Raw genomic sequence first — 14,327 nt, 5'->3', positions numbered from 1 at the left:
ATAATATAGGAAGCAGAAACCTGTGCTAATACAACCATAAAGCAGTGCATTGTTGAAGTAAGTCTTAATAAGGGGATTCTCAAAGTAAACACTGCCACTCTTAAACCCCACTCTGAGGCTCCTGAGTTTCTGGTTGTTTTTCTTAATTCTTACAATATTCATGCAGATGAGGTAAACACCAAATATTCTTCCATATTTAGAAATGTTCTTATATATTATTTGTGATGCTCAGAAAACATTGTAATATTGCTAGTAAAGTGAAAAGTAGAGCAAATTTTGACCCAGCAATTCCATTACTGGGAATATATCTAAAGGAACATAAATCATTCCATTATAAAGATACAAGCAGCACTATATCCAATAGCAAAGACATGGAATCTATACAAATGCCCATCAATGATAGATTGGTTAAAGAAAATGTGATACATATGCACCTTAGAATACTATGCAGCCATAAAAAGGAATAGGATTGTGTCCTTTGCAGGGATATGGATGAAGCTGAAAGCCCTTATTCCTAGAAAACTGACGCAAGAACAGAAAACCAAACATTGAATGTTCTCACCTGTAAATGGGAACTGAACAATGAGAACACATGTACACTGGGAGGGGAACAATACACATTAGGGTCTGTTGGGGGAGGATGGGGATGGGGAGAGCCTTAGGGAAAAGAGCTAACGTGTGCTGGGCTTGATACCTAGGTGACAGGTTGATAGGTGCAGCAAACCACCATGGCACACGTTTACCTGTGTAACAAACCTGCACATGTACCAGGAACTTAAAAAAATAGAATGGGATAAAATAAAGTGGAGCAAATTTTACCCCTTTTTCTGAAACTGTCTTCCAACCTGAGATCAATGTTATGGAATCCTGAGATTCTTCCACCTTGAGAAATGTGTATTTACAGCTTTTTTGTGACTTTGAAACCACAGTCACTCAACCATTTAATGATGTGAGCCATCCCTTGTTGAAACTGAACAGTCTTCAAGGTAATATGTGGAACACATCAGTCCTCAGATTCACTCTTGAGCTTCCTAATGTTCAACTTTCAACTTCTAACTTCTCTTTATGGGTCTGTTTGGGGCAGTTGCTGGATTCTTTTGAAGTTTATTCTGTTATTCACAAGGACCGGTTCTCTCTTTAATTACGACGAATGTCATTGTCTGCAGTCAATTTGTTTTCTTTGCTTTTGTCTACTCTCCCGGAATTGACCTGGGAAGGTTATCAAGAGCCATTTGTCAAGCAGAACCCTAAGCTAAATATGTCATTTTCCTTTCAATGCTCCTACTCCTTTTCTTGTAAGGGTAAGAAATTGCTTATAAGAAAGCAATGTGACTGATACCCTGTGAGATTCCAACTGGCATAAATCTTGACCCTTGCAAATTACTATTAGCCAAGGAAAAACCAGCATCCTGGCAGAAAGACAGGAAAAAAAAATACTTGTAAGTTTCCCGGGACTACTTCCTATCATCCAGGTCACTTGCTCTCACGGCCTTCTGAGCAACTTCTAAACAAACGCGGCCCTTTCATATAGCAATAAGCTTAACTGTTGCTGTTCTCTGTGTCCATGCCAAAGAAAATAGTCGGTCATTTAAAGGGAAGAAAACAAGATTGCAAGACTCTGAAATAGCAAAGAAAACAAATGCAGCATCTAAAGGGTAAAGGGGAATACTAGAGAGAATATACTAGTTATTTGTTAAATCCTGGATATTTACCAGGATATTTACCATTAACCTTCTGAACAAGGTTAATGTGAAAGACTAGTTAGATCTTTGCTTTGTGTTTGTTTGTTTCAAAGATACTGGAAGTGTTACTTAAGCTCCAAAAAGAACAAGAACTAGAGACATAAATGAGGCCATTAGCAATGAGGTCAGCAAAGAAGAAAGTCGTCTCCGGGGAAAAGTGCCAGCCTTAACTCTCCAAAGTAGAATTGGCTTATTCAAGGACACTAACTCCAAATCGCATTGAAGCATTTCTAAAGGAAGTTAAGAATGAATGCCGCTCTGGGTGGCCAGAGGAAATTAAGGCTCTGTTATGAAGATCTGTGTCCTAGACTGGGTTTCCCCCAAAGCAGATGGGAAGACAAAGGGCAGGGTGAAAGCAATTCATTTGGGAGGTGATCCCAGGGAGCAGAAGTGAAGGGCTGACAAACTGAAACAGAGAAGGAAGAAAAAAAGTCAATACCATCTGTGTTTTTATTAAGCTGACCAGGACTTTGGGAACACCATCACACGGGACCTTCTGATGAGGCTCAAGAAATATGCCTCAGAATAGTTTACTAGGAAAGGAAGAGACTTTAACATTCAACACTGGCCCAGCTGCCATTATCTCCCCATCTCCACTTCCAGGTTATATACACTTGAGTGCTAAGAGCATTCCTGTAAAGGGGCTCATGCCATCACATCAAGGAAGGCCAGGGCAGGAGAAAGAGGAATGCAGTGTGGACCAGAAGCAAGACTCTGCAAAACCAGTCAATGCCTCCTTGGAATGGGTCTCTGCAGCAGTGACTGGGATCAGAGATGGGGCTGAGCCACATGAAATAGCACACATGTGATGTCTATTAACAATTGACCCCTTCCACTCCTCAAATGCTCTCCTTTACTTTGAAGACCCATCTCTCCCCAAGTCCCTTCATGGTGGTAGCCTGCCAAAATACCACAATGACTTAATACAAAATAATAAGTGAAAGAAGTTCCAAATCCTGCTGGCCTTGAGGCCATAGTTGGTATTCATTTCTGCCCTCCAGCATTCGATCCGGATCCTCCTCAGCTCCAAGCAGCACTTGGGTTGATCTACATTGTACTCCTGGTAGGGGCACCCCAGGTCTTCACTGAAGGGTCTGAATGTTCACTGCTTTGTCCTTCTTAGGCTTTGTATCCTGTAGTTTCCTGGTGACCATTGTTACCAGGTATAGAAGCACCAAGAGATGCTCCAGGAAATCTGAATTTCTAGCTATGTTTCTTCTTTCCTCACCATGCAACAGCACCCCTAACGCCTCATGGTAATTGTTACAGGAAAGGGGTCCTAATCCAGACCCCATCAGAGGGTTTTTGGATCTCATGCAAGAAAGAATTCAGGGCAAGTCCACAGTGCAAAGCAAAATCAAGTTGATTAAGGAAGTAAAGGGATAAAAGAATGGCTACACCATAGACAGAGCAGCCCTGAGGGCTGCTGTTTGCCCATTTTTATGGTTATTTCTTGATGATATGCTAAACAGGGGTTGGATTATTTATGCCTCCCCTTGTTAGACCACATAGGTCATGTCCTGACATTGCCATGGCATTTGTAAGCTGTCAAAGTGCTAGTGGGAGTGTAGCCGTGACGATGACCAGAGGTCGCTCTTGCTGACATTTTGGTTTTGGTGGAATTTAGCTGGCTGTTGTATCAGCAAGGTCTTTATGACCTGTTTCTTGTGCCGACCTCATATCTCATTCTATAACATAGAATGCCTGAACTATTTGGGAATGCAACCCAGGAGGTCTCAGCCTCATGCTCTCCAGCCCCTATTCAAGATGGAGTTGCTGTTGTTCACGCACCTCTGACATAATCACTAACAATTACTTTTACCAGTATAGTAATTTTCTTCACTGTTGGTTGATCCGCTAATATAGGGAACCACAGATGAGCAGGTGGTGGTGATAACTTCAAGTTCACTGGAAACTTTATTGCAGGAGTTCTCAACCCCTGGTCCTGTTAGGAAGCAGGTTGCACAGTAGGAGGTGAGCAGCAGGTGAGCAAGCAAAGATTCATCTGTACTTACAGCCGCTCTCCATTGCTCACCTGAGCTCCACCTCCTGCCAGATCAGCGGGGGCATTAGTTTCTCCTGTGAACTGTGCATGTGAGGGATCTAGGTTGCGCACTCCTTATGAGAATCTAATGCCGATGATTGGTTACTATCTCCCATCACCCCAGATGGGGCCGACTAGTTACAGAAAAGCAAGCTCAGGGCCCCCATTGATTCTGTATTATGATGAGTTCCATAGTTATTTCACTATATATTGCAATGTAATGATAATGGAAATCAAGTGCACACAAATGTAATGTGTTTGAATAATCCTGAAACCATCACCCTCACCTCTGAACCCCAGTCCATGAAACCATTGCCTTCCATGAAACTGGTCCCTGGTGCCAAAAAGGTTGGAAACAACTGCTTGGTTGTATTCCCTGGTGCTTTCTCCCCAGGAACAGGGATCTGTGGTCTGACAGTACCTAAGTTTCCAGGAACAGGGAGCATAAATACCCCAAGTGAAAAAACTAGCGATCCCTATCTATCAATTGCTTTGTAATTTTTTTATTGTTTCTGCTCTAATCTCCATGATTTCCTTCCTTCTTACTTTGCATTTAGTTTTTCATTTACTTTCTTGCAGCTATGTAAGAGCATCTCATTTTGTCTGAGAGCTGAATGTTCCTTCTAAAAAAATTCTCAGAACTGGAAATCTAGAGAATTTCTCAAATCCAGCTTCTCTACAGTTTATAAAAATTGCTCAAATAGAAAAAAAAAAGCCCTCAAAATGTTGTTTTTTTCCCAGCAGTTTGAATAAGAGAGACTTTATTTTTAACTAGTATAATTTATTTAAAGTATAAATTAATTAATTTGTTAAAAAAACCATAAATCGGTTATGCCAAGCAAAGGTTTATTTTGGATCTGACTCAAAGTGTCAAACCTTTAGGCCTTTTTCCTGAGGTTTTTAGATCCTGCCGAGATGGTGTTTCCATAGCAACAGGACTGTAGAAACCCCAAGGGGCTATCCCTGTAGATACAACTAGAGATGTCCCAACAATGGGGGGAACTGGACAACTGCCCAGGAATTCAGTACATTAATAGAACCCAAGCGGGTGGCAGAGCTGTGACTCAGGGAGGGAGCTAATGGAGAAGAAGGTATCTGACTAATTCATGCCAAAGCAAAATAAAGCCTAGATGCCCCCACCAGGTATAGCCAAGGCAAATGAGTTGGAATAGGGGAAATACGCAATTTCCAACCCTCTTCCCCTACAAACCTCCCTCGTCACATAGTGTTCTAGATCTCTTCCCCAAGCCCTCACATTTTTTGGATGCTCTTTTAAAACTTCATCTCCTCTCCAAGACTATCCCTTATGTTTCTTCAACCTTATTTTATTTATCTAATAACTGTACAGGTGGGACGGTGGGGCTGGGGATGGGGCAGGAACCTCAAGAATAAAAAGCAGTCATTTAGAGCAATTTACGTCTCTTCCCTCTTGTGAGAAGTTTCTCCCAGAAGTAATATCACAGCCTGGATATTAGTGCTGTGATTGAAAATCACAGTGCTTTACCTGGAGCACTTTCAATTACCAGATAATTTTCCTTATGTGAAAGGCAGGATCAAAGGTATTTTGACTATGAATTTAAGATCCTCTGCCTTTAAAACATCCAAAGATGCAAAAGTGAAATCTGAGTATTAAATCTGGTCAATAAATAGGATTATCAATATAGTTCATCCTCTCTACACTTACTGTAGGTCAGTAAATATAGCAGATTCAAGACCATGAATTGGGTAAAAAAAAAACAAAACATTAATTGAGTGACAAACATCACCTTTCTAGCCAGGCTTCTCCTCTCTTCTTCATCATATGACTATGGAATTAAACTAAACTAGAATCCTAGACTTTTAGAATAGTGATCACATTTCCTCCTCCCCATTATTCTTTCTTTTTCTTGCAATTTATTGAGTTTGATTGAGTCTTTCTTTATCGGAGAAATGTAGACCTCAGTGCAACTTAAAGATCTAGAATCACCAAGTTGAGTCTGGTAAATGATTCCTTTCTCCATCCATAAGATGAGTCAGTCTTTCTTTCTTTGAAGTTTGGCAATTCCTAAGTGTAATTCTGCTAAACATCAATGCACAGGAAGACACTTGTTTTGAAAAAGACATATGAAGTCACCTTGATGTACATATTTGTTTTCAACAAATATTGTAGTTAAAATCAATGAGTTCCATTGGGCATCATTTTAAATATCCTTTGGCTGAGAAAGAGCAAGCATTCCAAACTCATTTCAGGCAACAAAATTGATGTAATTTAACATTCACAATTATTTCTTAACAAAAGCAAGAAGGATGAATCATTCTTACTAACAATTTTGAAAGCCTTCTCTTTCTGTGAAAATCAGTCAAACCCTACACTTAGAAATTTTCTACTGAGAAAATGACTAATTAAGCCAATTTTGGTGAAGGCTGAATTCTCTTTGTAATTAAAAGACATTGACCACTAGAAATGCTGGTATTTTTCTATCCTCAGTCCTCTTTTCTTCTAACTCATTTCTCAGTCATACACACAAATACACACAGAGTTCTTCCAAAGCAATTATTTTAAAAATGCAATTGACCCTTGATCAAGATAGGTTTGAACTGCATGAGTTCACTTATATTCAGATTTTCTTCTACCTTTACCACCCTTAAGATAGCAAGACCAACCCTTCCTCTTCCTCCTCCTCCTCAGTTCCCTCAGTGTGAAGATGAGGAGGTTAAAGGCCTGTATGATTATCTACTTCTACTTAATGGATAGTAAATGTATTTTCTCTTCTTTATAATTTTCTTTTCTTTTCGTCTTCTTTTTCAAAACAAAATATTACAAAGCTCAGGCCTTCTGGCCGGCCTGCCTTCCTTTCCTTTCCTTTCCTTTCCTTTCCTTTCCTTTCCTTTCCTTTTTCCTTTCCTTTTTCCTTTCCTTTTTCCTTTCCTTTTTCCTTTCCTTTTTCCTTTCCTTTTTCCTTTCCTTTTTCCTTTCCTTTTTCCTTTCCTTTCCTTTCCTTTCCTTTCCTTTCCTTTCCTTTCCTTTTTTCCCTTCCCTCCCTCCCTCCCTCCCTCCTTCTTTTTGCTGAGACAGAGTCTCACTCTGTCACTTAGGCTGGAGTGCAGTGGCCCAATCTTGGCTCGCTGTAGCCTCTGCCTCCTGGGTTCAAGCAATTATCCTGCCTTATCCTCCCGAGTAGCTGGGATTGCAAGCATGCACCGCCATGCCCACTAATTTTGGTATTTTTAGTAGAGTTGGGTTTTGCCATGTGGGCCCAGCTGGTCTGGAACTCCTGGCCTCAGGTGATCCACCTGCCTCAGCCTCCCAAAATGTTGGGATTACAGGCATGAGCCACTGTGCCCATCCCTCTTACGATTTTATTAATAACATTTTCTTTTCTCTAGCTTACTTTACTGTAAGAATATAGTACATAGTACATAATGCATATGAAATATGTGTTAATTGTGTTATCGGTGAGGTTTCTGGTCAACAGTAGGCTATCAGTAGTTAAGTTTTGGGGGAGCCAAAAGTTACACATGAATTTTCAACTGTGTGGGGATCAGCATCCTAACGCCCACGTTATTCAACTGAACTAAAGCTGGGTGATGTCTGTCTTTATTGAGCTGCTTTACGACTAAGAATTTGTCTAACTGAATCACTTCCCCTGAGGCAGAAAAGGAGAAGAGAATTGCTAAATCCAAGTTTAAAGTAGGTAACGCCTTTGTCTCTCTTAATTGTGTGTGATAGTGATGGGCTCTGTATCTTATTACTCACAGTTTTTTTTTTTAAAAAAGTTTAATTTGTCTTCTGCTGCAAACTGCTTCATGAATTGCCTTAAGAAGATCCCATTGGGAAGTGATAGACATATAAGATTCTGTATTTGAATTATTCAGCAAATAAAATTTTTAAGGCTGAAGCTTTTAAAATAACCTTGAGGAAGGCCTCCAGGCTGGCTACACCCCGTAAGCTGAGAGCTGTGATCTTTGCTTTCTTGCTTAATAAGGAAGGTTAAAACAGCTATGTTAAGTTGTTTATTGAACATAAATACTAGTTGAAAAAGACCTAAATTCAGAACAGTGGGAACCAACCTCCCAATTTCAAGAGATTCTTGAGTAACATAGCGTTGAGGATTCTACAGTTACTAATCAAATATGATTCTAAAACAGAACATATTCTAACATCCCTCTTTTGATTGATGTCAAGAGACAACCAAAAAAATGAATTCCATGCAAAAAGGAAAACCTTATATAATAAGCACAAGATAGCCGTTACCAAACTTTTATTCAAATTCTACTCTCAGAAGATTGTTAAAAGCAAGAATTGATACAGTATTTGTAAGCAAACATTCCAGAGATTTTTATTCTCCATAATATTGTAGAAAGAGAAATCCTGGAGGGCTTTTTTAAGACTCTGTGGCTGATGAAAACCTCATTTCTGTGCATAGGTAATAGTCTCCACCAAGGTCCAGTCAGAGGGTCAGCCAGGTTTATTCAAAGGAAAGAGAATCCAGACTTCCCTCCATCTTGTTTACAGCAAACCATCACAAAGAAAATCAAAGTGTTCAAAATTCGACAACACCACAGACTATTAAAAAGAAAGGGCTTCAATCCTGCAAAAATAGATTAGTTTGTGGGTTTTGTTTTGGTGGGGGGTGAGGGCATGTAGTTTCTCTCTTGTTACCCAGGCTGGCATGCAATGGCATGATCTCAGCTCACTGCAACCTCCGCTTTCTGGGATCAAGTGATTCTCTGGCCTTAGCCTCCCAAGTAGCTGAGATTACAGGCGCCTGCCACTGTCCCAGCTAATTTTTGTAGACATGGAGTTTCACCATGTTGGCCAGGCTGGTCTTGAACTCCTGATCTCAGGTGATCTGCCCGCCTCAGCCTATCACAGTGCTGGAATTACAGGAATGTGCCACCGTACCCGGCCGGTTTGTGGTTCTTAATGAAACGTGAGGACATGAGAGCTGAGTTTATGCTCAGGGACTTTGAGATCTAAACAAAACTCAGAATTTGATGTTTTTTAGTGGAAAGTAATGACAAAAATTCTTTATCAGGAAACAAGTGACATCTCTCACTATCACATAAGTTCTTAGATCTAATCTAAATGGTACTTTATTTAAAATATTGTAATAGCATAATCTTTATATTATAATAAGCTAAAAAGCTAAACAATGATATTGTAATAAGTTAAAAAGATAAGTAGTTAATAAGCTAAAAAGCTAAATGCATATTACAATAAGCTAAATATATCTCAATAAGCTAAAAATCTAAACAGTTAAACTCTAAGAATTTTAGAGTTTTAGCTATCATGTTTGGGTCTGATCCATTTTAAGTTAATTTTTATATATGATGTTAGGTAAACATCCAACTTTATTCATTATTATTATGATGATTTTTTTTTTTTTTTTTTTTTTTTTTTTTGAGACGGAGTTTTTCTCTTGTTACCCAGGCTGGAGTGCAATGGCGCGATCTCGGCTCACCGCAACCTCCACCTCCTGGGTTCAGGCAATTCTCCTGCCTCAGCCTCCTGAGTCGCTGGGATTACAGGCACGCGCCACCAAGCCCAGCTAATTTTTTGTATTTTTAGTAGAGACGGGGTTTCACCATGTTGACCAGGATGGTCTCGATCTCTTGACCTCGTGATCCACCCGCCTCGGCCTCCCAAAGTGCTGGGATTACAGGCTTGAGCCACCGCGCCCGGCCTATGATTATTTTTAGAGACAGAATCCTGCTCTGTTGCCCAGGCTGCAAAGCTGTGGCATGATCATAGCTCTCTGCAGCCTTGAGCTCCTAGGATCAAGTGATCCTCCCACCTCAGCCTCCCAAGTAGCTGGGACTACAGGCACATGCCACCATGCCCAGCTAATTTTAAAAAACATTTTTTTGTAGATTTGGGGTATTACTGTGTTTCCCAGTCTTGTCTTGAACTCCTGGCTTCAAGTGATTCTCTTGCCTCGTCCTCCCAAGGTGTTGAGATTATGGCATGAGCCACTATGTTCAGACTATTCTTTTGAATGTGTATATCCGGTTTCCCCAACATCATCTGTTGTAGGGACTGTCTTTGGTCCATTGAATGGTTTTGGCACCACAATTGAAAATCAATTGATCATGTGTACAAGACTTTGTTTCTGGGCTCTCTATTCTGTTCTCGTAGTCTAGATGTCTGTCTGTAGCCAGTACCATGTTCATTTGATTATTCTCGTTTTATAGTAAGTTTTGAAATCAGGAAATGTGAGATCTCCAAATTTATTCTTTTACAAGACTGTTTTGGCTCTTTGAGGGTCCTTTGAGATTTCTTCTGAATTTTAGGGTGGATTTTTCTGTTTGATTGTGATTTTGATAGAGATTACCTTTAGTCTGTACCTTAAGTAGTATTGATATCTTAATAATATTAAGTTTTCCAATTCATGAACATGAGATGTCTTTTTATTTGTTTTTAATTTCTTCAGCAATGTTTTATAGTTTTCAGTGTATGAGTCTTTCACTTTCTTGCGTAATTTTATTTCTAGGTATTTTATTCTTTTTGATGGTATTGCAAATAATGTGTTTTCATTTCTTTTTTGGATTGTTCATTGTTTGTATTTAGAAACGCACCTGATTTTGTGTGTTGATTTTTGTCTTTCAACTTTGCTAAATTTAGATTTTGTTTTAACATCTTGGGAGTAAAAAAAAAAATACATGCTTACTGCTTAACAAATTATTATTTAACAGAGAGATGTATTTTACAAGCAGTATTTTAAAAAATATGCTGTGATGCATAAAAATGTGTACATTAAAGACGGATTTACAGGTCAAAAGGATTCTACAACAATCACATAAGCCCTCTTCTCTTGTTTTTGAAACCCACTAGAAACAGAAATCAAAATTTAACTCATTTAGTGTCTGCTTTTCCCTTCTTCAAAGTTGTGTAAATAGAGAAATATGCATTTTTGACAATAAATAAAGGAAATCTCTATCTTCTTTCAATGTTACAAGTAATCCTTTTAATGTTACAAGTGTCCTTTTAAGTCAATTTGTGCTGTATGACAAAATTAATTTTTGCGTGAATTTTTTTGTTGTTCACTAGAACAACTTTTCTGGTATTGCCATGAAGTTTGTGATAGTGAATGTCAGGTACACATTGGCTTGCTTTTTAGGACTAATATAGGTTTACAGATTTAATACATCTGTAGTTTGAGTGTCGTGATGATCACGGCTGTGAAGAGACAACCTATGTATGGCTTTGTGTTTCCAACTATCTGGAAGAAAAGTAAAAAGTAGTGTGATTGACTTCATGGTGCAGCAGTACAACTAGCAAGATGGCGAGATGATGTATGCGAGAAAAAGATGAACTAAATCAGTTCACATACTTTCTGGGCTTATAAAGGCCAGATAGTCTTTCTAATTTACCAATTTTTCAGCAAGTTGTGATCTCATAGATGAATTTTTCAGTGAGTTTTCTTGGAGACACTGCATGGATAAAGGATTATACACATTGAGTATTAAGTTGGGCAAAACTGTATAAACTTTGGATTCCCCTAAGAACCATATTAAATCTACCTGTATATCTATTTGATAGAAAGATGACTCCATGTTTCTTGGTAATCATTTTTTAGTTGACATGTTATCAATAAGTAATCATCAAAAGACTCCAAAAATTGAGAGAAAAAATAAGCTGAATGCCTTATTAACATTGCTCTCAATATGTGAATAAGTGAATGTTCAAAAGCTTTCTTTTTCGTTTTTTCTCTGTGTTTGGTGTTAGGGAGATATTCCAGTGACTCTTCATAACAACGATCACATTTGGAAAAAAAGATGTAGGTGCATTGGTGGTATAGTATTGTGGAAAGTGCTTGGACTAAATCTCGTCCCAAGTATCAATAAAAGCCTGCCAAATAACACAGTCTAGTTGGACCCTAGACATTAAACAGTCCACTAACTCGAAATATGCTTTATTCTTCTTTTGTACTTTAAAATATTTTTTAGAGTAATAGAATTATGTGGGTGAGAAATAAAAAGTACAGGATGAGTCATAACCATGATGATTCTTCTCAGAGTGGATGTGTAGCTCTTGTTAAGAGTACTTCTTTAGAGATAAGTAATTAACATTTTTTTCCCTACACTGTCCAAATGGTGGCCAGTAATTGCATGTGGCTATTGTGCCTTGAAATGAGGCTAGTGTAGCTGAAAAATTGATTTTTTAAAGTTAAATTTTATTTTTAGGGCAATTTTGGGTTCACAGCAAAACTGGTCAGAAAGTACAGAGTTCCCATATGTCCCCTGTCCCCACACATGCACAACCACCCCGCTATCGACATCCTGCAACACAGTGATGCATCTGTTACAATTCACCAGCATACCTTAACACATCATTATCATTCGTTAGGTTTCACTCTTGGTTTTATGCATTCTATGGGTTTTGACAAACAGACGATGACACATACCCAAGATTGTATAATATAGACTAGTTGCACCGCCTAAATGTCCCCTTTGTTCTGCATGTTTATTCTTCCCCCAAATTCCCGTGAACCACTACTATTTTTATTGTCTTCATGGTTTTGCCTTTTTCAGAATGTCATCTAGTTGTAATGATACAGTATGCTATTTTTTCAGATTGGCTTCTTTCATTTCATAATACAAATTTGAGTTTCCTCTGTCATTTTACAGTTTGATAGTTCATTTCTTTTTAGTGCTGAATTAATATTTCACTGTCTGGATGTATTGCCATTTATCCATGTACCTACTGAGGGACATCTTGATTCCTTCCAAATTTTGGTAATTACGGGTTAAGTTGCTATAAATTCATTTGTGCAGGTTTTCATGTGGACAAACATTTTCAGATATGTTGAGGAAATGCCAAGGAACATGATTGCTGGATCATACGATACGGGTCTGTTTAGTTTTGTAAGAAGCTACCAAACTGTCTTCCAAAGTGGCTGTGCCATTTGGCGTTTCCATCAGCAGTGAATGAGAGTTCCAGTTGCTCTACATCCTCACCAGCATTTGTTGCTGTCAGTGTTGTGGATTTTGGCCATTCTAATAGATATATAGGGGTATTTCATTGTTTTTTAATTTGTAATTTCCTAATAATATAAAATGCTAAGCATCTTTTTCATGACTACTTGCCATCATGTATCTTCTTTGGGGAGTCTCTATTCAGGTCTTCTCATTTTTAATTGGAAATTGTCTGTTTTCCTGCTGTTGTCTTTTAAAAGGTCCTTGTCTGTTTTGAATACCATTCTTTAACCAGATAATGTTTTCTAAATGATTTCTCCCAGTCTGTGGCTCATCTTCTCATCCTCTTGACATTGTCTTCCACTCAACTGAAGTTTTAATTTTGGGAGTGTATATTCAGGGCAAATTGAATCTGTGTTCCTGGATTGCAGTCCTGAAGCTTGGCCCAAATAAATCATCTACTTATATATGTATATATTTTAAATATATTTTAATTTTAAGGAAGCCAAGCTTATGAATTTTTTCTTTCATAGATCATGTCTTTAGCATCTTGTCTAAAAAGTCATTGCTATACCTAAGGTCACCTAAATCATAACCTTCCATGATTTTTATGCATTTGCATTTTTAATTCAGGTCTGTGTGTTATTGTGAATTAATTTTTTGTTAAGAATGTAAGACTCTGTGTCTAGATTCCCTTTATTTGTAAGTGGATTTCAGATTGTTCCAGCACCATTTTTTGAAGAGGCCATTGGTCCATTTTATTGTGCTTCCTCTTATACCAAAGATCAGCTCACTAGATTTATGTGAATCTGTTTCTGGACTTTCTGTTATATTCCATTTCCAATTGTTGAATCAGCCTTGCATACCTGGAATAAATCCCCCTTGATTGTGGCGTATAATTCCTTTTGTACATTGTTGGATTTGATTTGCTGATACTTTGGTTTTTTTTGCGTCTATATTTCTGAGAGGCATTGGTCTGTAGTTTTCTTTGCTTATAATGTCTTTTGCTTGGTTTTGTTCTTAGAGTAATGCTAGCCTCACAAAATGAGTTAGGAAATATTCTTTTTACTTCTATATTCTGAAAGAAATTTTAAAGAATTGGTAAAATTTTTTTCTAAAGTGTTTGGTAGAATTCATTGGTGAGTTCATCTGGGCCTGGCGATTTCTGTTTGGGGAGGTTATTGATTATTAATTCAAATTCTTTAAGAGATAAAGTCCTATTCAGATTGTCTATTCCTTCTTGTGTGGGTCTTAGCAGACTTTGTTTTTCAGGGAATTGGTCATTGTATCTAGGATATCAAATTTGGGGGCATAGAGTCGCTTCTAATATTTCTTTGTTATCCTTTCATGTCCACAGAATCTGTAGTGACATCCTCTCTTTGATTTACAGTATCAGTATTTTGTATCTTCACTCCTTTTTTTTTTTTCAGTTAGCCTAGCTAGAGGCTTATCTATTTTATTAATCTTTTCAGTGAACTAGATTTGGTTTTGTTGAATTTCTGAATTGATTACGTGATTTTAATTTCATTGATTTCTGCTCCTTCATTATTTTCTTCTGCTTACTTTAGGATTTAATTTGCTCTTCTGTTTCTAGTTTCTGAAAAAGGAAGCTTAGAATATTAAGTTTACATCTTTATTCTTTT

At 38.1% G+C, this 14,327-nt stretch overlaps 1 protein-coding gene across 6 annotated transcripts in view; it reads left to right on the top strand.

Moving 5' to 3' along the window:
* The window catches only part of SLC39A12 (solute carrier family 39 member 12), a 73,963-nt gene that overhangs the window by 44,560 nt on the left and 15,076 nt on the right, over nt 1-14,327 (top strand). The window contains exon 13 of one of the 6 annotated variants that reach the window (XM_032243950.1): nt 3,609-3,727. The exons of the other annotated variants lie outside the window; for them this stretch is intronic. Within the exon in view, the coding sequence (XP_032099841.1) occupies nt 3,609-3,713 (105 nt within the window). The 3' untranslated portion in view covers nt 3,714-3,727. The remainder of the gene's footprint in view (nt 1-3,608; nt 3,728-14,327) is intronic. 6 annotated transcript variants of the gene reach the window in all.

This window comes from Sapajus apella, unplaced genomic scaffold (assembly GCF_009761245.1).
Source record: "Sapajus apella isolate SASKATOON/1434 unplaced genomic scaffold, GSC_monkey_1.0 scaffold53, whole genome shotgun sequence".
Lineage (NCBI taxonomy): Eukaryota > Metazoa > Chordata > Mammalia > Primates > Cebidae > Sapajus > Sapajus apella.
The sequence above is the reverse complement of the archived record's forward strand: the minus strand, read 5'-3'. Positions and strand labels throughout refer to the sequence as shown.